This window comes from Gorilla gorilla, chromosome 7 (assembly GCF_029281585.2).
Source record: "Gorilla gorilla gorilla isolate KB3781 chromosome 7, NHGRI_mGorGor1-v2.1_pri, whole genome shotgun sequence".
Classification (NCBI taxonomy): Eukaryota; Metazoa; Chordata; class Mammalia; order Primates; family Hominidae; genus Gorilla; species Gorilla gorilla.
Window position 1 is genome coordinate 78,285,445 of NC_073231.2, and position 25,759 is coordinate 78,311,203.

Genomic DNA, 25,759 nt, shown 5'->3' on the forward strand with positions numbered 1-25,759 from the left:
TAAAGGGATGGAGGAAGATCTAACAAGCAAATGGAAAAGAAAAAGAGGCAGGAGTTACAATCCTAGTCTCAGATAAAACAGACTTTAACCAACAAAGATCAAAAGAGACAAGGCCATTACATAATGGTAAAGGGATTGATTCAACAAGAAGAGCTAACTATCCTAAATATATATATGCACCCAATACAGGAGCACCCAGATTCAAAAAGCAAGTCCTTAGTGACCTACAAAGAGACTTAGACTCCCACACAATAATAATGGGAGACTTTAACACCCTATTGTCAACATTAGACTGATCAACAAGACAGAAAGTTAACAAGGATATCCAGGAATTGAATTCAGCTCTGCACCTAGCAGACCTAATAGACATCTACAGAACTCTCCACCCCAAATCAACAGAATATACATTCTTTTCAGCATCACACTGCACCTATTCCAAAATTGACCACATAGTTGGAAGTAAAGCTCTCCTCAGCAAATGTAAAAGAACAGAAATTATAACAAACTGTCTCTCAGACCACAGTGCAATCAAATTAGAACTCAGGATTAAGAAACTCTCTCAAAACTGCTCAACTACATGGAAACTGAACAACCCACTCCTGAATGACTACTGGGTACATAACGAAATGAAGGCAGAAATAAAGATGTTCTTTGAAATCAATGATAACAAAGACACAACATACCAGAATCTCCAGGACACATTTAAAGCAGTGTGTAGAAGGAAATTTATAGCACTAAATGCCCACAAGAGAAAGCAGGAAAAGATCTAAAATTGACACCCTAACATCACAGTTAAAAGAACTAGAGAAGCAAGAGCAAACACATTCAAAAGCTAGCAGAAGGGAAGAAGTAACTAAGATCAGAGCAGAACTGAAGGAGATAGAAACACAAAAAACCCTTCAAAAAAATCAATGAATCCAGGAGCTGGTTTTTTTAAAAGATCAACAAAATTGATAAACTGCTAGCAAGACTAATAAAGAAGAAAAGGGAGAAGAATCAAATAGACACAATAAAAAATGATAAGGGTGATATCACCACCGATTCCACAGAAATACAAACTACAATCAGAGAATACTATAAACACTTCCACTCAAAAAAAAAACTAGAAAATCTAGAAGAAAGTGATAAATTCCTGGACACATACACACCCTACCAAGACTAAACCAGGAAGAAGTTGAATCCCTGAATAGAACAATAACAGGCTCTGAAATTGAAGCAATAATTAATAGCCTACCAACAAAAAAACTCCAGCACCAGATGGATTCACAACCAAATTCTACCAGAGGTACAAAGAGGAGCTGGTACCATTCCTTCTGAAACTATTCCAATCAATAGAAAAAGAGGGAATCAACCCTAACTCATTTTATGAGGCCAGCATCATCCTGATACCAAAGCGTGGCAGAGACACAACAAAAAAAGAGAATTTTAGACCAATATCCCTGATGAACATCGATGCAAAAATCCTCAGTAAAATACTGGGAAACCGAATCCAGCAGCACATCAAAAAGCTTATCCACAATGATCAAGTCGGCTTCATTCCTGGGATGCAAGGCTGGTTCAACATATGCAAATCAATAAATGTAATCCATCATATAAACAGAACCAAAAACAAAAACCACATGATTATCTCAATAGATGCAGAAAAGGCCTTCGACAAAATTCAACAGCCCTTCATGCTAAAAACTTTCAATAAACTAGGTATCGATGGGACCTATCTCAAAATAATAAGAGCTACTTATGACAAACCCACAGCCAATATCATACTGAATGGACAAAAACTGGAAGCATTCCCTTTGAAAACTGGCACAAGACAAGGATGCCCTCTCTCACCACTCCTATTCAACGTAGGATTGGAAGTTCTGGCCAGGGCAATCAGGCAGGAGAAAGAAATAAAAGGTATTCAATTAGGAAAGGAGGAAGTCAAATTGTCCCTGTCTGCAGATGACATGATTGTATATTTAGAAAACCCCATCATCTCAGCCCAAAATTTCCTTAAGCTGATAAGCAACTTCAGCAAAGTCTCAGGATACAAAATCGATGTGCAAAAATCACATGCATTCCTATACACCAATAACAGACAAACAGAGAGCAAAATCATGAGTGAACTCCCATTCACAATTGCTTCAAAGAGAATAAAATACCTAGGAATCCAACTTACAAGGGATGTGAAGGACCTCCTCAAGGAGAACTACAAACCACTGCTCAACAAAATAAAAGAGGACACAAACAAATGGAAGAACATTCCATGCTTATGGATAGGAAGAATCAATATCGTGAAAATGGCGATACTGCCCAAGGTAATTTATAGATTCAATGCCATCCCCATCAAGCTACCAATGACTTTCTTCACAGAATTGGAAAAAACTACTTTAAAGTTCATATGGAACCAAAAAAGAGCCTGCATTGCCAAGACAATCCTAAGCCACAAGAACAAAGCTGGAGGTATCATGCCACCTGGCTTCAAACTATACTACAAGGCTACAGTAACCAAAACAGCATGGTACTGGTAGTAAAACAGAGATATAGACCAATGGAACAGAACAGAGCCCTCAGAAATAATACCACACATCTACAACCATCTGATCTCTGACAAACCTGACAAAAACAAGAAATGGGGAAAGGATTCCTTATTTAATAAATGGTGCTGGGAAAACTAGCTAGCCATATGTAGAAAGCTGAAACTGGATCCCTTCCTTACCCCTTATACAAAAATTAATTCACAATGGATTAAAGACTTAAATGTTAGACCTAAAACCATAAAAACCCTAGAAGAAAACCTAGGCAATACCATTCAGGACACAGGCATGGGCAAGGACTTCACGTCTAAAACACCAAAAGCAATGGCAACAAAAGCCAAAATTGACAAATGGGATCTAATTAAACTAAAGAGCTTCTGCACAGCAAAAGAAACTACCATCAGAGTGAACAGGCAACCTACAGAATGGGAGAAAAGTTTTACAACCTACCCATCTGACAAAGGGCTAACATCCAGAATCTACAAAGAACTTAAACAAATTTACAAGAAGAAATCAAACAACCCCATCAAAAAGTGGGCAAAGGATATGAACAGACACTTCTCAAAAGAAGACATTTATGCAGCCAACAGACACATGAAAAAATGCTCATCATCACTGGCCATCAGAGAAATGCAAATCAAAACCACAATGAGATACCATCTCACACCAGTTAGAATGGCAATCATTAAAAAGTCAGGAAACAACAGGTGCTGGAGAGGATGTGGAGAAATAGGAACACTTTTACACTGTTGGTGGGACCGTAAACTAGTTCAACCATTGTGGAAGTCAGTATGGCGATTCCTCAGGGATCTAGAACTAGAAATACCATTTGACCCAGCCATCCCATTACTGGGTATATACCCAAAGGATTATAAATCATGCTGCTATAAAGACACATGCACACATATGTTTATTGCAGCACTATTCACAATAGCAAAGACTTGGAACCAACCCAAATGCCCAACAATGATAGACTGGATTAAGAAAATGTGGCACATATACACCATGGAATACTATGCAGCCATAAAAAAGGATGAATTCATGTCCTTTGTAGGGACATGGATGAAGCTGGAAACCATCATTCTCAGCAAACTATCACAAGGACAGAAAACCAAACACTACATGTTCACACTCATAGGTGGGAATTAAACAATGAGAACACTTGGTCACAGGGTGGGGAACATCACACACCGGGGCCTGCTGTGGGGCAGGGGGAGAGGGGAGGTATATCATTAGGGGATATACCTAATGTAAATGACAAGTTAACGGGTGCAGCATACCAACATGGCACATGTATACCTATGTAACAAACCTGCACGTTGTGCACATATACCCTAGAACTTAAAGTATAATTTAAAAAAAAAATTAGCTAGGAGTGGTGGTGGGCGCCTGTAGTCCCAGCTACTCAGGAGGCTGAGACAGGAGAACGGCGTGAACCCAGGAGGCGGAGTTTGCAGTGAGCCCAGATCGCGCCACTGCACTCCAGCCTGGCGGACAGAGCAAGACTCCCTCTCAAAAAAAAAAAGAGGCCAGGCATGGTGACTCACACCTGTAGTCCTAGCATTTTGGGAGGCTGAGGTGGGTAAATCACTTGAGCCCAGGAGTTCAAGACCAGCCTGGGCAACATGGTGAAACCTCGTCTCTACAATAAATACAATCATTAACTGGGCATAGTAGTGCATGCCTATAGTCCCAGCTACTCAGGAGGCTGAGGCAGGAGAATCGCTTGAGCCTGGGAGGTTAAGGCAACAGTGAGTTGAGATTGTGCCCCTGCACTCCAGCCTGGGTAACGGAGTGAGACCCTGTCTCCAAGAAGTAAATAAAACAGAATGCATTTGAAACTAGCAGAGAGGATTGTGCATGTTCCTGACACAAAGAAATGATAATAACTGTTTGAGGTGATGAATATGCTAATTACCCTGATTTGATCATTACACACTGTATGATACACAGGTATCAAAATATTACTCTGAGCCTCATAAATATGTACAATTATTACATATCAACTAAAAATGAGAGGAAAAAAGAATGCATGTGATTACTGTCTGCTGACAAATTTGTTAAGAGGATAGATCTCATGTCGTGTATTTTACAATAAAAAAATTGACATAAAGATTAAAAATAACGAAAGTGAAAATCAGAATGTGTTTGATTAGCAGATGTACAGTACTGCATGCAGAAATTTTAGAAGTTCTAAAAACCATATCCCCCTTTGTTCTCCCTTTTTTTTAATTAAAAAACACTGTTTTGGCTGGGCATGGTGGCTCACACCTGTAATCCCAGCAATTTGTGAGGCCGAGGCAGGAAGATCACCTGAGTCCAGGAGTTTGAAACCAGCCTGGACAACATAGTGAGACCTTGTCTCTACAAAAAAATAAATAAAACTAGCCAGGCATGGTGGTGTGCTCCTGTAGTCCCAGCTAATTAGGAGACTGAGGAGGGAGGATCGCTTGAGCCTGGGATGTTGAGGCTTCAGTGAGCCAAGATCACACCACTGCACCCCAGCCTGGGTAACACAGCAAGACCCTGTATCAACAACAACAAGAACACAGTTTCTGGCCAGGCATGGTGGCTCACACCTGTAATCCCGGCGCTTTGGGTGGCCAAGGCAGGAGGATCACTTGAAGCCAGGAGTGAGAGACCAGTCTGGACAACATAGTGAGACCGTATCACCACACAATACATTTTTTTTAATTTAAAAAAAGTTTTTCTTAATTAAAACATGGTTTCTCACCGAGGCACAATGTTCAGGCACAGGTTTAGCAAAGAGGAGCTCCAACACAGCAACCACAAAGTATGTCACTCCCAAGCGCTGCAGCACACCAGGAATGCGCACCTTGTCCCAAGACACTGCGAAAGACACAAGTTAGGTCAAGTGTTAGCCAGGACTTCTCCTCTCATCCCAGGACAACATTATTTGTTTCCTAAAGGGGAAGACATACCTATATTGCATCTAAGTAAGTCTTTTTTAAGCTCTTGGACATGGAAATATATACGGTCAAGAGACATGGGCTCAGCCCAGCTCCCAAAAACAGGCCAATCCCTCTTAATAGAGGGAGGGTCAGTCAGGGACATGGCTCAAACTCAAAACAGGAAGCTGGCCAGATGAGAGACTGGGATAAGAACCAAAGCGTCTTACTCAGGTGTGGGGATAAAGCCAGGCCTGTGCCTGACCCTGGCTCTTTCCTATTAGGAATTTGCAATCAACCCGCACGTCTGCTAGGACCTTGCAGGCCCAACACAAGCCACTCTCCCTGCCCTACCCACTACCCAGCTGTATCACCCCAAGAACGCCACTGACTGACCCTCCCTGCCCTATCTGCTACCCAACCGTATGACCGGAAGAACAGACCTGACAACAAACCCTAAAATGAATCCTACTGGAAGCAGTGGCTCCCTTTTTGGAGATCCACCAAGTCCACATTCATATGAAACACCATCTAGAAGTGACCTCCACCTCTTGCTAGTGCCTATTAAAGTACATATTGCCTGAGGGCTCCATTTGGCCATTGTCTAGACGTTTGTGTCCTCTTCTGCTAATGACAGTTGCAAGGCCCTTGAGGACAGTGACTAGTGCCCTCCCGACTCTGATACTCATTCAAAGCAGAGGGCTCACAAGCCTTCCCTCAGCTCTGCTGTCCCTGCGCACCACTAAACTAATAACAAAGATATTACTCCTTCCAGAAACCCAGCTGCCGTACAAGTGCCGGTGAAGGTGGATTCGTGAACTGCTGCACACTATTGAAAGCTGATGAAATCACATTAGCCGGGGGCAAAGTTGGAGACCAAGGCGGCCTGGTCTGGTCCCTGCTGTGCCTCTCACTACACTCAGATAATCCAGAGAAAACCTTCAATCGCTCTTGGCCTCAGACTTTTCCTTTGTACAAGAGAAGGGTTTGAGTAGTCTCAGAGGCTCCTCCCAGGTCTAAAATTCAAAAATAATAATAATAATGCTCACAGTTAGACAACCATTGTATATACTTTCCTAATGATTACCCTATTTGCAGGCACCTGAGATGGAGGAATTGCATTTCTCTCAAATTACAACATATAGTTTCCATATTTCAACCTGAATATATATAACAGAGGGAAAAAGTACTTACATGGACCAAGGCAATAATTGGGATTCACAATGATAATTCCTATGCAGATTAACAGGAAACTCCTCCATGCAATCTTCCCCAGCAATCTGAATTTTGAACATCCCCGTTGCAGTATAGAAGTCATTGATAGAAAAATGGAAGATCCCATAATAAATACAAACCTAAAAAGAATCTAGTTATTAATAGGTGGCCATTTCCAAATTTTTTGTCTATATATCAGTAACATTTTATAATATGCTATAAAAGAGAAGCAACCATAATTTGTTTAAAGTAGCCAATTACTGAAATAATACTGAGCTAACAGTAGAGGAAGAGCTCAGAATATAGCCCCATGGGGCTGGAAGGTTTTTGACAGTGCACCTTCAAGTCCTGTCTTAGGAGAAAATTTCTTTAATATTAAATGGAATTTCCAAGGACAACCCTCCCATTTCGTTATCAAAAAGAAATGATGATTCGAAGCCACAATAATGTCTTCAAATAACTTGACATTCACTAGCACACCCTCAAAGCCCTTGAAAAACAGACATTTCAATCATTTCTATACACCCTTCTGCACCTGAAAGAAAAATGAAAGCTTACTTTTTCTCTCTCCATTTAGTCTAAGTCATACACATTTCCTTTCTTTTCTTTGACCATACTAAATTACTCTTTTTTTTTTTTTTTTTTTGAGACGGAGTCTCGCTCTGTTGCCGAGACTGGAGTGCAGTGGCACGATCTCGGCTCACTGCAAGCTCCGCCTCCTGGGTTCACGCCATTCTCCCACCTCAGCCTCCTGAGTAGCTGGGACTACAGGCGCCCGCCACCGCGCCCGGCTAATTTTCTTTTTTTTGTATTTTTAGTAGAGACAGGGTTTCACCGTGTTAGCCAGGATGGTCTCAATCTCCCAACCTTGTGATCCACCCGCCTCGGCCTCCCAAAAGTGCTGGGATTACAGGCATGAGCCACCACACCTGGCCCTAAATTATCTCTTTAAAAAAAAAAAAAAGTTAGAATACTGATTTTTCTAATTACTTGGCAAGGGATCACAGAGATGAAAGTTTGCTCTTGCTGCATTCCTTGGTGTCTCTGGGAAAAACTGAAAGCCTTTCCTCCAAGATCTGGAACATGACAAGGATGCCTACTTTTCACCACTGTTATTCAACATGGCACTAATAATGAGTACAAAAATAGAGCAGTCAGACAAGAGAAACAAATAAAGGGCATCCAAGTTGGAAAGGAGGAAGTCAAAGTACCCTTGTTTGCAGATAACGTGATCTTATATTTGGTAAAACCTAGACTCCACCAGAAAACTATTAGAACTGATCAACAAATTCAGTAAAGTTGCAGGATACAAAATCAACATACAAAAATCAGTAGCATTTCTATATGCCAACAGAAAACAATCTGAAAAAGAAATCAGGAAAGGAATTCCATTTCCAATTGCCACAAATAAAATAAAGTACCTCAAAATTAACTTAACCAGAGAAGGATTTCTACAATGAAAACTATAAACCACTGATGAAAGAAATTGAAGAGGGCACCAAAAAATGGAAAGAAATTCCATGTTCATACATTAGAAAAATTAATATTGTTAAAATGTTCACACTACCTAAAGCAATCTACAGACTCAATGCAATCCCTATCAAAATACCAATAACATTCTTCACTGAAATAGAAAAAAAAATGCTGAAATTTATATGGAACCACAAAAGACCCAGCATAGCCAAAGTTATCCTGAGCAAGAGAACAAAACTGGAAGAATCACATTACCTGACTTTAAATTATACCACAGAGCTATAGAAACAAAAACAGCATGGTAGTGGCATAAAAACAGACACATAGATAGTGGGACAGAATAAAGAACTCAGAGCTAAATCCATATAGCTACAGTGAACTCATTTTCGACAAAAGTGCCAAGAACACACATTGGAGAAAGGACAGTCTCTTCAAAAAAATGATGCTGGAAAACTGGATATTCATATGCAGAAGAATGAACCTAGACCCCTATCTCTCACCATATTAAAAAAATCAAATCAAAATGGATTAAAAACTTAAACTTAAGACCTCAAACTATGAAATTACTAAGAGAAAACATTGGGGAAACACTCCAGCACACTGGACTAAGTGAAGATTTCTTGATTAACACTTCACACAGCACAAGTAACCAAAGCAAAAATGGACAAACGGGATCATATCAAGTAAAAAGCTTCCACACAGAAAAGAAGATAATTAACAAAGTGAAGAGGCAACCCATGGAATGGGAGAAAATATTTGCAAACTCCCCATCAGACAAACAATAAATAGCCAGAACATATAAGGAGCTCAAACAACTCTATAGGAAAAAAAATCTAATAATCCAATTAAAAATGGATTAAAAGGCCGGGCTCGGTGGCTCACGCCTGTAATCCTAGCACTTTGGGAGGCCAAGGCAGGCAGATTACCTGAGGTCAGGAGTTCAAGACCAGCCTGGCCAACATGGTGAAACCTCATCTCTACTAAAAATACAAAAAAATAGCCAGGTGTGGTGGTGCGCACCTGTAATCCCAGCTACTCGGGAGGCTGAGGCAGAAGAATCGCTGGAACCCAGGAGGCAGAGGTTGCAATGAACCAAGATCATACCACTGCACTCCCACCTGGGCTACAGAGCAAGACTTCATCTTGAAAAAAAAAAAAAAAAAAGAGGACAAAAGATCTGAACAGACATTTCTCAAAAGAAGACATCCAAATGGCAAATACGAATATGAAACAGTGCTCAACATCATTGATCATCACAGAAATGCAAGTCAAAGCTACAATGAGATATCATCTTACCCCAGTTAAAATGGTTTTTATCCAAAAGACAGCAATAACCAATGCTGATGAGGAGGTGGGGAAAAGGGAAACCTTGTACACTGTTGGTGGGAATGTAAATTAGTACAATCACCATGGACAATAGGTGAGAGGTTCCTCAAAACCTAAAAGTAGAGGTACCATATGATCCAGCAATCCCACTGCTGGGTATATATGCAAAAGGAAGGAAATCAGTATATTGAAGAGATACTCCCATCTTTATTGCAGCACTATTCACAATAGCCAAGATCTGGAAGCAGACTAAGCATCCATCAACAGACACTTAGAAAGAAAATGTGGTGCATATACACAATGAAGTACTATTCAGCCATTAAAAAGAATGAGATCCTGTCATGTGCAACAGCATGGATGGAACTCGAGGACATTATGTTAAGTGAAATAAGCCATGTGAAGACAAACTTCACATGTTCCAATTATTTGTGGAGCTAAAAATTAAAACAACTGAACTCAGGGCGATAGAAGGATGGATACCAGAAGGGAAGGGTAGCGGGGAGGCAAGGAGGGGGCATAGTTAATGAGTACAAAAATATAGCTGGATGGAATGAATAAGATCAAGTATTTGATAGCATGACAGGGTGACTACAGTCAACAATAATTTACTGTACATTTAAAAATAACTAAAAAATTATAATTGGATTGTTTATAACACAAAATGGTAAATGCCTGAGGGGGTGGGTACCCCATTTACCCTGATGTGATTATTATACATTGTATGCCTGCATCAAAATATCTCATATTTACCATAATATATAAACTATGTACCCACAAAAATTTAAAATTTGAAATAAAAAATAACAATAATAAGGCTGGTACTACCTGCTAATGAGGGAGCAATGTCACTCAATACACCATAGCAAAGATACAAATTCCACATCACATAGGCAATGTCCCTTCACAAGAATAAGAAGCCATGAATGATCAGAGACAGAATTGAGCTACTCAACTGTTATTTTAAATTTTAGTTTATGACTATCATTGCCCACCTACATATTTATTAGCATTCACTGATACCAATATACTGTAATTCTTCAGGAAATAGGATTTTATGAGTATTTTCAGGATTAATGGAACTGAACTACATGTTCAGAATGTATAATTTCCTACAAGGTTTCAGGATCTGGCATACCATATCTACACTAACAAAATATTCCCTACAAAATCACTTTTTTTTTTTTTTTTTTTTTTTTTTTGAGATGAAGTCTCACTCTGTCACCCAGGCTGGAGTGCAGTGGCGTGATCTCTGCTCACCGCAACCCCCGCCTCCTGGGTTCAAGTGATTCTCCTTCCTCAGCCTCCCGAGTAGCTGGGATTACAGGCACGTGCCACTGCACCCAGCTAATTTTTTGTATTTTTAGTAGAGACAGAGTTTCACCATGTTGGCCAGGCTGGTCTTGAACTCCTGACCTCAGGTAATTCGCCTGCCTCAGCCTCCCAAAGTGCTAGGATTACAGGCGTGAGCCACCGCGCCCGGCCCCAAATCACTCTTTTATACACACGTGTAGGCACTGTGTCAAGTATGAGAACTATCCAGTAACAGGACTTTTGGAAGGACTTCCTAACCACATAACACATGCCCGTCTCAGAAGAGAGGCTCCAGCATCATCTGAAAAACAGGAGATTGGAGTCAACCCGTAGAAGAGAAGAGGGCAGACCGGCAACTCACCACGGGAACACGAGGTCAGCCACTGTCAGCCCTGCAGAACAAGTACAAAGCATAAGCAAAAGGACTCTAGAATACAAATACCTCCTAAATCTAGTGTGGACTTCATTACACACTGGTATAGAAAGTAAACCCAGGGCAGGCGCAGTGACTCATGCCTGTAATCCCAACACTTTGGGGGAGCCGAGGCGAGCAGATCACCTGAGGTCAGGAGTTCAAGACTAGCCTGGCCAACGTGATCAAACCCCGTCTCTACTAAAAATACAAAAATTAGCCAGGTGTGGTGGCGGGCACCTGTAATCCCAGCTACTTGGGAGGCTGAGGCAGGAGAATCACTTGAACCTGGGAGGCAGAGGTTGCAGTGAGCCAAGATCGCACCATTGCACTCCAGCCTGGGTGACAAGAATGAAACTCCATCTCAAAAAAAAAAAAAGAAAAAGAAAAAGAAAACTCATAGGCCAGGTGTGGTGTGACTCACACCTGTAATCCCAGCACTTTGGGAGGCTAAGGTGGGAGGATCGCTTGAGCCCAGGAGTTTGAGACCAGCCTGGGCAACAGAGTGAGACACCATCTGTACTAAAAATTGTTTTAAAAAACTAGCCAGGTATGGTGGCACACACCTGTAGTCCCAGCTACTCAGGAGGCTGAGGTGGGAGGATTGCTTGAGCCCAGGAGGTCGAGGCTGTGGTTAGCTATTATCACACCACTGCAATCTAGCCTGGGCTACAAAGCAAGACTCTGCCTTTAAAAAAAGAAAGTAAACTCACAAACTCTTCCTTGAGACTCTGCAACCAAGCACTGGACCTGGCTGGGACACTTCCTATGAACATAACTAGACACAGGAAAACCAAACTAGAAATATGTAGACACGTTTGTTATGTTTAAGAAGCACTAATCCATTCGTAAAGCAACTACCAAGCCAGACTTACAGATATTATTCACCACCACTCAGACCAATCCTAGTTCAATGCCATCTCAAAAAGGACCATAAGTCCTAGAAGACAGAGCCCCCAAGAGCACGGTGGCTGTAATAGAAGGCATATCTAGAATATGACCATGATCATTTACAACCAAATCCATAACATATTCTGCAGAGTCCCTCAGTCCCACAGCAGAAACTTCTAGAGTCTGTTATTACAGTGAAGCTTTACAGATTCACAGCACACAAAAGGAGGAACAAAACTAAAGGGCTCGCAGAATCATCTACAGGTCACCCTAGGAGGGAGCAGGAGCTCAGTGGCTCAGAGGAGGCTGCTGGGGCTCATTTCTGGAGTTTCTAGGGAGAATGCTGAGTGATTCTCCTGCCCTGAAGCTCTGTGAAGGACGTATATAAGCAACATTACTTTTAGGAAATATCTTACCATTCCAACTTGCGTGTTTGAAGTACCAATATTTTCCTCCTCCATAATTGACAAAGACCATCAGTATAAGAGCAATCCTAGAAGAAGCCAACAAAGAGAAGCCTTTCAGGGTTTGCTATGTGAAAAGGAAGGGCTGAACTGAAGACATATTTATACTCACAAGGTGCAATCATGCAACAATGCAATTCTACTGAGCATTTTATTACACAAGATGAGACATCAAGGCCAAGAAGCGATTATTTTCTAATCATTGCAATTAGGACCATGCACTACAGTTAGGACCATTGCCAACACTGCCAACATGATGTCTTAACCAAAGTGTATACTGCAGTCTTAAACTATATAACTTGAAAACATAGCAAAATATTTCCAATAACTCAGTTTTGTGCTAATTATTTAGATGTCTCGGGTTAAAGAACTCTGGTGGAAGGCACACAGCCAGCTGAGTCAGCGAGCTCAGAATTCCAATCTTGGATCCTTTTCTGTCATTAGCCATAAGACCCTGGGCAAGGTTCTCATCAGTAAACTCAGTGTGCTCATCTGTAAAAGAAAGTGCCCTAACCACATGTGACTTTTAAGGAGAATGATGTATTTTACAGCAGCTAACCAGTGCCCAGCATATTTTAGACACTTAATAAATGTTAGTTCCTGTCTATCTGAGACCATCTTATCTCCAAAAGTAGCAATGGAAATCTAAAAGACAGAGTAATAGATTCCGGATGTGCTACTGTTTGAGGCTAACTGTGCAGAATGCTGAGGGTGCTGACCTTAGGTGTCAACAGACTAATTTGGGAGACTCTGTAACCCAAGTGCCTGCAATCAAACCCTGGCTTTCCTATTTGGTAGCTGAGTGAGCTTGGGCAAGTTACTTCACTCAGCAGCACAATTTCTTTTACTTTTAATGTGAATCAGGCACATTAAAAGTATACATCTCATAGGATTACTAAGAGATTAAATAAATTAAGACGAGTTAGAACAGTGACTGGCACATTATGAGAACTCCAGAATTGTTAGCAAGTTTCATTATGATCATATTGTTCTTACTACCTGCTTCCAATCTATCTGCCAGGGCACTCAGGGCTCTGGTGAGACTGGGGCAAAGTTATAGGGTTGTCACTAGAGTTCAGAAGGCTTCAGTATGTAGAAATAAAAGAGCTGATACCTGTGTATTTATTCTTCGCTATACAGTTTTTAAACTTTATTTTCAGATTTCAGTCCTGGCCTTTGTTCTTCTACCAGGGCTAGGCGTTTGCTAGCACGAGGGCCTGATACTCAAGTCACTCTGCTAGCAGCGCAGGATCAGCCCTCCCTCTGCCACATGCTGGTGTTTCCTCGCTAGACTAGTGCATCTTCTGAGCCGTCAAGCTACTGACTGGACATGGGATACAGTCTGCAGCCCCAAGTAACAGCGACTTGCCCAAATAAAAATGCCCTTCACTCAGCAGACCACGTATCCAAGTGGACACTGGCTCTGGCCTCATCCACTACTCCTCTGTCAACACAGACACTGAGGATCATGATGGTCTTCCAGATTGGAGAGGCTGCAGAGTTTACTTTTACATCCAAGAAATCCTTCCTAGCCTAGAAAGTAAAAGATATGTAAAAGTCCTTAAAAGCTAAAAGTGTGTGTATGTACAATTATGTAGTCCTGTGACTACCTGCACCCACTGTGCTACAGGGAGGCCCACATACCCCCTGAAGGTGTCCACGCTGCGGAGGCGGGGCGGCAGGGCAGATAGACGCCACGTTGCTGGCTGAACATCACCATCGAGAGGGTCTGTCCTGCTGGGAGATCCCAGCTCCTTCAGAAAAAAAGGGAGAAAGATGACAACTCATAATGCTAAGGAGTAAATTTCATTTTGTCATTTTTTGATTTCTTTTTTTGTTTTGTTTTGTTTTGTTTTGTTTTTTGAGACAGAGTCTCGCTCTGTGGCCCAGTCTGGAGTGCAATGGCAAGACCTTGGCTCACTGCAACCTCCACCTCCTGGGGTCAAGCGATTCTCCTGCCTCAGCCTCCTGCGTAGCTGTGATTACAGGCATGCGCCACCACGTCCGGCTAATTTTTGTATTTTTAGTAGAGATGGGGTTTCATCATGTTGGTCAGGCTGGTCTCAAACTCCTGACCTCATGATCTGCCTGCCTCAGCCTCCTAAAGTGCTGGGATTACAGACGTGAGTCACCGCAACCGGCATCAATTTTTTATTTCTTTAGGAAAGAATGTGATATAGTAGAAATCTAAAAATAGTTTAGAAAGCTAAAAAATAGTTTTTCTGTAGGCGCAGTGGCTCACACCTGTGATTTCAGCACTTTGGGAGGCCAAGGTGGGCAAATCTCTTGAGCCCAAGAGTTTGAGACCAGCCTGGGCAACATGGTGAAACCCTGTCTCTACAAAAAATACAAAAATTAGCCAGGTGGAGTGGCACACACCTGTAGTCCCAGCTACTTGGGAAGCTGAGGTGGGAAGATCATCTGAGCCCAGGAGGTTGAGGCTGCAGCAAGTTGAGACCACGCCACTGAACTCCAGCCTGGGCAACAGAGTAAGATCCTGTCTCAAAAAATAAAAAAGTTTTTCTAAACAATACTTGGATTTGCTTTTGTAAAGATCCCATCTAGAGGTCTGGTTTTCTACTTTATCAGCTTTTCCTGCCTTTTACTGAGTTTGCCAGTGGCCACGTTGATAAATGACACCAAAAAAAACTAGTCATACGTGCATCTAGCACAAGCACAGAAGCCAACATCCCCATAAATGAGCCTGAATTTATTAACAAAAATTTAATGACATATTTAAATCATTAGAGGAGGCCATCAGCATTTATAGATTTAATATTGTTGTCTCTTATTTCTTTGTTTTAACTTTGACACTCTCTACTTAACTGGATTGATTCAACAATGCTGCCTGCAGAGTGAAAGATGTCTCTACCTCAGGTATCCTGATAGAGCGGAACGTTCCAACGTCACTGAAGCAAGAGAAGGGATGGAGCCCTTCCCAGCAGCTGAAGAGAGGGCTGCTCTCTATTAGGAATACAGGACCTACAACCTGGCCTTCCTCAATATAAACATAAAACTGGACAATAATGATTAAATAAGAAACTATAAATTCCAAGTTTAGAAAACCATCTGGGCAATACACTATGCATCTCATAACTTACAGAATTGATGAGGCGATCAGTTTCTCGAGAACTTATGGCTTTAGAAATCCAATTGTTAAAGTCATCCAAACTGAAAATAAATAAAGGCCTCAATTAATTTATTTTCATTGGCAGAATTTTTTAAATGATTGGATATTATATGGAAATAAAATTAAAGCTCATATTCTATATTACTAAGTAATTAAACATTCTAAAAATTTTTTAACAATATAAAAATAGAAATCACAGTTTTCAGCAGCTCTACCTATAAATACTCAACTCTGACAGCATAGTTTCCTCATCAATAAAACAGGAATGATGACAGAGCTTTCATTAAAGACTTCAGAAGGTAAATGAGATAACTATTCCCCGTGGCTGGGATTCTCACTAATAATACTATTAAAATTAAAATAGCAAAAACTTGGAAACAACCAAATTTACTCAAAACAAGGATGACTAAACACAGAATATGACAGCTGTGTGATAGGATGTGACACAGTCATGAAAGCAAAAGAATGTGGGCTCTGCCCACACAAAGAAACATTAAGATGAAGATATAAATTATTAGGCCAGGCATGGTGGCTCATGCCTGTAATCCCAGCACTTTGGGGGGCCGAGGTGGGTGGATCACTTGAGGTCAGGAGTTCGAGACCAGCCTGGCCAACATGCTGAAACCATGTCTCTACTAAAAATACAAAAATTAGCCAGATGTGGTGGTACACGCCTGTAATCCCAGCTACTCAGGAGGCTGAGGCAGGAGAATTGCTTGAACCCAGGAGGCGGAGGGAAGTTGCAGTGAGCCGAGATCACACCACTGGACTCCAGCCTGGGCAACAGAGCGAGACTCTATCTCAAAAAAAAAAAAAAAAAGATAAACTATTAAATACAAAAAGCAAAAACCTAACATTTACATTCAATTACAAACAAAAATGCATATGTGCACACTGGGAAAACTTGAAAGCAACTTTGGGGTGATTCAAATAGTTAATGTACTGGGTTCTTTTTTAATATGGTTGCTTTAATTCAAAAATATCCAGGCTGGGCACGGTGGCTCACGCCTGTAATCCCAACACTTTGGGAGGCCAAGACGGGCAGATCACGAGGTTAGGAGATCAAGACCATCCTGGCTAAGACGGTGAAACCCTGTCTCTACTAAAAATACAAAAAAATTAGCCAGGCATGGTGGCGGGCACCTGCAGTCCCAACTACTCAAGAGGCTGAGGTAGGAGAATGGTGTGAACCCGGGAGGCAGAGCTTGGAGTGAGCCGAGATGGTGCCACCGCACTCCAGCCTGGGTGACACAGCAAGACTCTGTCTCAAAAAAAAAAAAAAAGAGAGAAAGAAAAGAAAGATATCCAGATAACATTAAATTGATTTACATGACTAACAAAAGATAAATATATTAACTGGTTTTTCTTTAAAATGAGATTTCTACCCGGGAAGAAATCTTTTGAAAAGTATACCCTACCATGGCATAAACAAATTATCCAGTGCATAGGATTTTTTCCCCTTTTATTTTTTGGTCATGAACAGTTACACAGAAGCAGAGAAACCAGTACAGGCATAGCTCGAGACACTGCAGGCTTGGTCCCAGACCACCACAATAAGGCCAATATCACAATACAGTGACTCTCACAAATTTTCTGTGACCCAGTGTATATAAAAGTTACATATTACACTATACTATAGTCTATTAAGTGTGCAATACCATTATGCACAAAAAGACAGTTTACATACCTTAATTTAAAAATGTATTGCTAATAAAAAGTTAATGATTATTTGAGCCTTCAGCAAGTCCTAATCTTTTTGCTGGTGGAGGATCTGGCCTCCATATTGATGGCTGCTGAGTGGTCAGGGTGGTGGCTGCCGTAGGGCGAGGTGGCTGTGGCAATTTCCGAAATCAAGACAATACAGTTTGCCACAGACTTTTCCTTTCACAAGATTTCTCTGTAGCACGTGATGCTGTTTGATAGCATTTTACCCACAGTTAGACCTTCTTTCAAAATTAGAGTCAATCATCTCAAACTCTGCCTCTGCTCTACCAACTACGTTTATGTGATATTCTAAATCCTTTGTTGTCATCTCAGCAATGTTCTCAACGTGGTTACCAGGAGTAGATTCCATCCTGAGAAACCACTTCCTTTGCTCATCTATAAGAAGCAACTCCTTGTCTGATCAAGTATTGTCATGAGATTGCAGCAATTCAGTCACATCTTCAGGCTTCACTTCTAATTCTAGTTTTATTTCCACCACATCTGCAGTTATTTCCTCCACTGAAGCCTTAAACCCCCGAGTCATCCATGAGGGCTGGAATCAACTTCCTCCAAACTCCTGTTAATGTTGATAATTTTACTTCCTCTCATGAATCACAAATTTCTTAATGGCATCTACAATGGTGAATCCTTTCCAGAAGGTTTTCAATGGACTTTGCCCAAATTCATTGGAGAAATCACTGTCTATGTATGGCAGCTATACAGCTTTATAAAAACCTATTTTTTAAATAGTAAGACTTGAAAATCAATATTACTCTTTGATCCATGGGCTGCAGAATGGATATTGTGTTACAGGCATGAAAACAACATTCATCTGCTTGTACATCTCCATTGGAGCTCTTGGGTGACTTGCTGCATTGTCAATGACCAACAATATTTTGAAAAAAATATTCTTTTCTGAACAGTAGGTCTCGACAGTGGGTTTAAAATAGTCAGTAAGCCACACTGTAAACAGATATGCTGTCATCCAGGCTTTGCTGTTCCATTTATTGAGCACAGACAGAGGAGATTTAGCATAATTCTTAAGGACCCTAGGATTTCCAGAATGGTAAATGAGTATTGGCTTCAACTTAAAGTCACCAGTTGCGTTAGCTCCTAACAAGAGAGTCAGCCTGTCCTGTGAAGCTTTGAATTCTCCTTCCTGGCTATTAAAAGTCTTAGATGGCATCTTCTTCCAATAGAAGGCTGTTTCATCTGCATGGAAACTGTGTTGTTAGTGTAGCCACTTTCATCAATTATCTTAGCTGGATCTTCTGGATAACTTGCTGCAGCTTCTCCATCAGCACTTGCCGCCTCACCTTGCATTTTTATGTTATGGAAATGGCTTCCTTCCTTAAACCTTCTGAACCAACCTCTGCTAGTTTCCAACTTTTCTTCTGCAGATTCCTCACTTCTCTTAGTCTCTACAGAACTGAAAAGAGATAGGGCCTTGCTCTGGATTAGGCTTTGGCTTAAGGGAATAGTTTGATCCTCTATACAGACCATTCAAACTTTCTCCATATCAGCAGTAAGGCTGTTTCATTTTCTTCTTTTTCTTTTTTTTCTTTTTGAGACAGAGTCTAGCTCCTTTGCCTAGGCTGGAGTACAGTGGAGCAATCTCAGCTCACTGCAACTTCTGACTCCCGGGTTCAAGCAATTCTCCTGCCTCAGGCTCCAGAGTAGCTGGGATTACAGGCGTGCGCCGCCACGCCCAGCTAATTTTTCTATTTTTAGTAGAGATGGGGGTTTCGCCATGTTGGCCAGGCTGGTCTCGAACTCCTGAGTTCAAGCGATCCACCTGCCTAGGCCCCCCAAAGTGCTGGGATTACAGGTGTGAGCCATGGTGTCTGGCTGCATGTCTCTCGCTTTAAATCAAAAGGCTGCAGTGTGGGAGGTCAAGGCTGCAGTTAGCTGTGATGGCACCACTGCTCTCCAACTTGAGAGACAGAATGAGACCACGTCTCAAAAAAAAAAAGAATTGCTGGATGCAGGGTTGCCACGAACCTTCAATTTGTAAAACATGCAATATCTGTGAAGTGCAATAAAGCAAAGCACAATAACACAGGGTTTGCCTGAATAACGGACCTCCATCATCCAGCTTCAACAAGTGTCTACACATGGCCAGTCTTACTTCATATGTCCTCTCACCCACTGTCCCTCATTCCTGCCTCGGATTGTTTTATAGAAAATCCTAGACATCATATCATTTCATGCAAAAATAATTTAGTATGTATCTCTAATGGATATGGACTATTTTTATTTCTAAACATAACCACAATACCCTTATCACATTTTTAAATGTTAGCAGTAATTCCTTAATATCGTCACATAGCCAGTTCAGTTTCCCTGTTTCATAACATGTTTTTATAGTTCAGTGGTTCAATTCAGTATCCAAATATGATCCATATGCCCAAGGCATACATTTGCAATTTCTCTTTTTCCCTCACAACTCAACTCTGATTTCTAGTTTATTCAACATGGATAACATCACCATCACATGTAAAATGTTAAAACAGACACATCTAAAGAAGGGTGGCCAGGCATGGTGGCTCACGCCTGTAATCCCAGCACTTTGAGAGGCAGAGGCAGGTGGATCACGAGGTCAGGAGTTCAAGACCAGCTTGGCCAAGATGCTGAAACCTCATCTCTACTAAAAATTAGCTGGGCATGGTGTCACGTGCCTGTAATCCCAGCTATTTGGAAGGCTGAGGCAGAGAATTTCTTAAAACCCAGAGGCAGAGGTTGCAGCGAGCAGAGATCACACCACTGCACTCCAGCCTGCGTGGCAGAGTGAGACTCCATCTCAAAAAATTAAAAAAAAAAAAAGGTGAAAACGAGAAGTTAAGATTTTTAAAAATAAAACAAAAATACTTAATTTTCTTGTTCATGCCTGTTGCCTAAGTGAAAAAGAGAGGGGCTCTTTATTCTCTCGACTTTTTCTGGTTGTTTTTTGGCTCACAGTCATCTGAACCTCCCTGGGTATGTTGGAAAGCGAGGGGGCGAGGAATAAGGGACTCCTGCTTTGTCAAGAAGAGCATTCTGCCCGCAGGCTGGAAGGGCAGCATCATGTGCAAAGAGTAGTTTCAGTTCCACATGGGGCAAGGTGGAATCTCTTCCCTTTGAAAATGCTTGATCTCAGCTATCAATTACTTTTTTTTTTCTTGAGAGTCCCCAGCTGGAATGCAGTGGCACAATCTCAGATCACTGCAACCTCCAACCTCCCTCCCACCTCACTGCAACCTCAAGCAATTTTCGTGCCTCAGCCTCCTGAGTAGCTGGGACTACAGGCACCCACCACCACACTTGGCTACTTTTTATATTTTTAGTAGAGATGGGGTTTCATCATGTTGGCCAGGCTGGTCTCAAACTCCTGACCTCAAGTGATCCATCTACCTTGGCCTCTCAAAGTGCTGGTATTAGAGGCGTGAGCCACCGTACCTGGCCTAGCTACCAATTACTTTAAAAAGTCATGTAATATGACCGGGTGTGGTGACTCATGCCTATAATCCCTGCACTCTGGGAGTCAGAGACAGATGGAACACTTGAGTCGAGGAGTTCAAGACCAGCCTGGGCAACATATCAAGACCCCGTCTCCACTAAAAATACAAAAAAAAAAAAAAAAACCTTTAGCCAGGCATGGTGATGCATGCCTGTAGTCCCAACTACTTAGGAGGCAAAGGTGGGAGAATCACCTGAGCCCAGGAAGTCAAGGCTGCAGTGAGCCATAATGGCACCACTGCACTCCAGCCTGGATGACAAGAGTGAGACTCTGTCTCAAAAAAAAAAAAATCCATAATAGATCCATTCACGTGAAAAGCATCCTGATATACTGAAATAGCATTTGCATTTTATCAAAAGGTTGATGAGATAATACCTTAACTCAAAGAAATGAAACTCCACTGCTAGAATCTTCCTCTATCCCTAAAAAACAGGTTACACACCGGCTTCTGGGCAACGTGTGGTTCTTTTACCCTATACACAGTTGGGGTCCTCACACATGGAATTATACTATTTCTAAGATGTACAAAGCTAGAGTATCACAGTGCAGAAATTCCCCAAAGCTTCAGGGTTTCCCACACTAGCCGACTTAGAGGTTAGGTTTTCATTCTTTCAGTTTGGATATTGCTCACCAATAAAACCTTGTGGTTCTTCTTGAGACCCTAACAAGATAAGCATGAGAAAATTCACTCTTATTCTTTTTAAAACATGAAAAAAACTTTCCTTTGAAAGTTAATTAAAACTGGATCTCTTTTACTTTCTTTTTCTAGTCTACTAATTCACTCTTACCAGAATCGCTGTTCACCACGCAGAGCAGGACCAGTCCCTTCTCCACATTGGCTAACAAACTAACCAAGGGACAGGGAGTCCGTGCGAGGTCCAGAAGAACAGCCACCAGGCATACATCTGTGCCACCAGATGCCTGGGCTGGCAGAGGTTGGGCAGCTGGACTAGAAGGTGCCTCAGGGCTCAGGGCCAGAGAGGGGGAAGGGAGTTCAGTGCAGCGACCTCCTCCTAAAATTGTCATGAGCCACTTCTGCTCGCTAAAAAGTTGGATGCTTTAGGAAATAATGATTTCTCAAGCATTTTCTTCCTCTTCAGCCATGTGGGAGGAAGGAAGGCAAAAATCCACAAGCACCTTTAATATCACTTCCCTAAAGTCAGAGACCACGTCTTAGTCTACATGAGTCCCTGAAGCCTAGCACTGGATGGACATGGGGGACACAGAAATGTTCATATCATCGAAGAATATGGCCACTTGAGGGTGACAGCTGCCCCTTCTGAATGTGTTATTTCTATACTCTGCCTTTCCAGTGGCGTCCTCCCCAAATATCTTACCTCAACAAGAGCCTCAGAAAGGATATCGCAATGATGACAGCAAGACCAATAAGGAATGCAATGCTCACAGCTAGAAAAAGAGAAGAAAACACATTAGCCCCCAAAAATGTCATCATGAACATCAAAGACATCACATCATTACATTTAATCTATAAATGAAAACCAGTGAGGGGAAGCCTATATTCTCATGCTGAATTTCCTATAAGTAATTGAGAATGCTCACCCTGAAGGGAGTGATAATTGTCATTATAAAAATTATCAAACATAAGCAAAAGCACAGAGAATGGTACCATCAACCTATATATAACCCATCACCCAAATCCTAGAATTATCAAGATATTGTCCCCGTTGCTTCATCTATAACTACCCACCCACCCCCATGTCCCGCTTTTTCTGGCTAAACTATTTCTTTAGGAATCCAAGACATCATGTTATTTCATCCCTACATACTTCAGGATGTGTCTCTAAAGCCCTTGTAAAGACAGCCTGACACTGTGTGCCTCCTGACACAAGGCACTGAGAAGGACCCAGCCTCGCTTTTGCTGTATACCACTAAAAAATGCAAAACCTCTACCTATTCATGAGAAAACACCAAACATCAAGCAAATCCAAATCAAGGACAGTTGACAAAATAACCAGACATTACCCTTCAAACCATCAAGGTCATGAAAGACAAAGAAAGACTGAGGAACTATCCTAGACTGGAGGAGACAAAGGAGATCTGAAAGCTAAATGCAGTGTGGGATCCTACCTCAAATCCAGCACCGGAGAAGGATATTAAAAGGGACATTTAGAGAAATTTAAATAACCCCAATCAGTACTGTATCAATATTATGTTCAATGTTAAGAACAATGTTAAGCTGCTGGTTTCAGTAATAGTATGTGGGATAATTACACTGTGATTTTACAGTTTAGGGTTTAGGGGAAGCTAGGTGAAGGATATTTGAGAACTCTTTTTGCAACACTTCTACAAATCTAAAACTATTTCAAAACTAAAAGTATCTTTGAAATAGGCCTTTTGTTATATAAACACAATGTCATATGAAATTAACAATAACTTCCTGGCCAACACTGAAAGTGTACCTGTTGCGGTTGCCCCATGACTGGTGGATGTGTTCAGCTGGTAAAAATTCCCCTTCACCTCGTGGTTTCATCCACTCATATAGTATATGCCTGAATCACAATCACTTACTTCATTAAGGGTTGCGACATATCCTGCCCTTTTGCTGTATTTATTACCTGGAATTCTTCTCCACAGAATTTTCCCTCAACAGGGACTATCTTTGGTTACCCTGAATTACAGTTAAAACGGGCAAAATAAATGCTTAAATCTCTCCTTTCAACTGACAATTTTAAATCACACAGTTAACATCAGGTGCCCTGATTACCTATAAAGACAAAGCATTGTTTTTGTTTTCTTTGGGAAGGCAGACCTTGCTCATTTTAGTTTCATATGACCTCATGGTTTTTATACATCCATTATTTTTCTTCCACTACATACATTATTCTTCTTAATGCTTAAATTGTCCTACATTGGCCCTTTCATATCGGATCCTGCGTTCTTTTGATATAACCTCATAGTCTTTAATTGCTTCCCTGTGAACAGTACTTGTTCACACCACAGGGATTTGTTACTGCCTTTCAAAAGGCAGCACATACATTGTTACCTAATGGGGAGTTCCGAATGGCAGATTTTCTTCAGTGGGGTTATTAGACAATGAATGATCCCTCCTTAACCTAAGAGGACCTCTGGACTGGCAGCAGAAGATATACAGGAAATACTATACCCTTACTCCTAAAACAAGGAGAGATATTTGACAATTACCCTATTTCTAGTTTCTTTCCACTGCATTAACTTTTTTGGCTTATTAATGCTTCATAATTAAACTAAAAACTATGAGAATGTATTGATATATCATATAATTTTTCTTGAGACAAGGTCTGGCTCTATCACCCAGATTGCAGTGCAGTGGTACAATCTTGGCTCATTGCAACTTCTGCCTCCCAGGTTCAAGCCATCCTCCCACCTCAGCCTCCCAAGTAGCTGGGACTACAGGCACGCATCACCAGGCCCAGCTAATTTTTGTATTTTTTGTAGAGACGGGGTTTTACCACATCACCCAGGCTCGTCTCAAACTTGTGAGATCGAGTGATCTGCCTGCCTTGGCCTCCCAAAGTGCTGGGATTACAAGCATGAGCCACCATGCCAGGCCAATAAATAATTTTTTAATGTCACATAATTGTATTATTATATACAGATAATACAATAAACATTTTAAATATACCATAACTAAGTAGAAATAACCTATAATTTATGTGGATTTTTTGGGGGGAGTGGTGCTCATCAATGACCTAAGATTTAGGTTTTCAATTACAGAAAGCGTCATGGACTGTTTTGCTTTACAAACAGTACTCAAAAACTGAAACCTCTGAAAATGCAAATGTGAAAATCAGCAGAGAACATATACGTACGAAGGTTACTATCAACTGGATCCTCGTTCACAGCCAGGTCACAGGCAATTTCACTAACTCCATTATGGATGTTCTTTACCAAGAGAGAATAGTTTCCAAATTCTCCAAATCTGTATTCCAACCTACAAAGATTAGGTAAAATTAAGACAAGTGGTTAGATTAGAAAATAAGAAGTTGGATTTTGCTAATATCATGGAGGCAGAATAATACATGTTCCTGGGTACGGACCAGAAAAGATAAAGAAAAATACTGTAAAGAGAAAAAAAGCTAAAACCAAAATAGAAAAAGAGAAAATGCAGACTTAACTTAGATCACAACAAAGCAGGCACAAACCTACAAACTTCTTTCTCTTCCAAGGTGTCGTTCAGCTGCAGGATAGATCCATGCTGGGTGCTGACAGAGGCAGCTGCAGCACTAGGCTTCCCTGCTTTTGGACTCCGAGGAACGTTTACCAGAACCTGAAACAAGCACTGTAAATAAAAGCACAACAGGTCAACTGCCAGGGGTTTTTCAACATCTGTTGATTGCTGGAGGACATAAATATCCAACTGGAGATCTTGACATGACTTTTCCTTCATACTTATAAAAAAACCTCTACATTTCAATAATTTAAATTAACCTATTATTTTGTACTAAAACAATGACTGGGCTGGGCGCAGTGGCTCATACCTGTAATCCCAGCACTTTGGGAGGCCAAGGCAGGCGGATCAGGAGGTCAGGAAATCAAGACCATCCTGGCCAACATGGTGAAACCCCGTCTCTACTAAAAAATACAAAAATTAGCTGGACGTGGTGGCACATGCCTGTAATCCCAGCTACCTGGGAGGCTGAGGCAGGAGAATCGCTTGAACCAGGGAGTAGGAGGTTGCAGTGAGCTGAGATCGCGCCACTGCACTCCAGCCTGGCAAGAGAGTAAGACTCTGTCTCAAAACAAAAAACAAAACAAAAAAAAAATCACTGTGTCACTATGGAATTGTACAATCTTCATAGGTACAACTTCACAAATTAATAAGTAGAACATACATTAAGTCTTGCATTCTGTTGTTTTTATTTAATATTAACAAGTAAGTTTCCATGATTTTATCTAATGTGCATATTTGTAA

General features: G+C 41.2%; 1 protein-coding gene across 4 annotated transcripts in view; it reads right to left on the bottom strand.

Moving 5' to 3' along the window:
* Nucleotides 1-25,759, bottom strand: part of HGSNAT (heparan-alpha-glucosaminide N-acetyltransferase) — a 58,879-nt gene that overhangs the window by 15,330 nt on the left and 17,790 nt on the right. For 3 of the 4 annotated variants that reach the window (XM_031013699.3, XM_031013702.3, XM_031013701.3), the window contains exons 3-11: nt 24,990-25,126; nt 24,657-24,778; nt 22,185-22,254; nt 15,619-15,688; nt 14,162-14,271; nt 12,470-12,546; nt 11,112-11,142; nt 6,620-6,780; nt 5,251-5,366 (exon numbers count right to left, since the gene is read on the bottom strand). In XM_031013699.3, the coding sequence (XP_030869559.3) occupies nt 5,251-5,366; nt 6,620-6,780; nt 11,112-11,142; nt 12,470-12,546; nt 14,162-14,271; nt 15,619-15,688; nt 22,185-22,254; nt 24,657-24,778; nt 24,990-25,126 (894 nt within the window). Of the gene's footprint in view, nt 1-5,250; nt 5,367-6,619; nt 6,781-11,111; nt 11,143-12,469; nt 12,547-14,161; nt 14,272-15,618; nt 15,689-17,334; nt 19,102-22,184; nt 22,255-24,656; nt 24,779-24,989; nt 25,127-25,759 lie in introns of those variants that run through there. The other variant, XM_055349168.2, reaches the window with a different exon arrangement.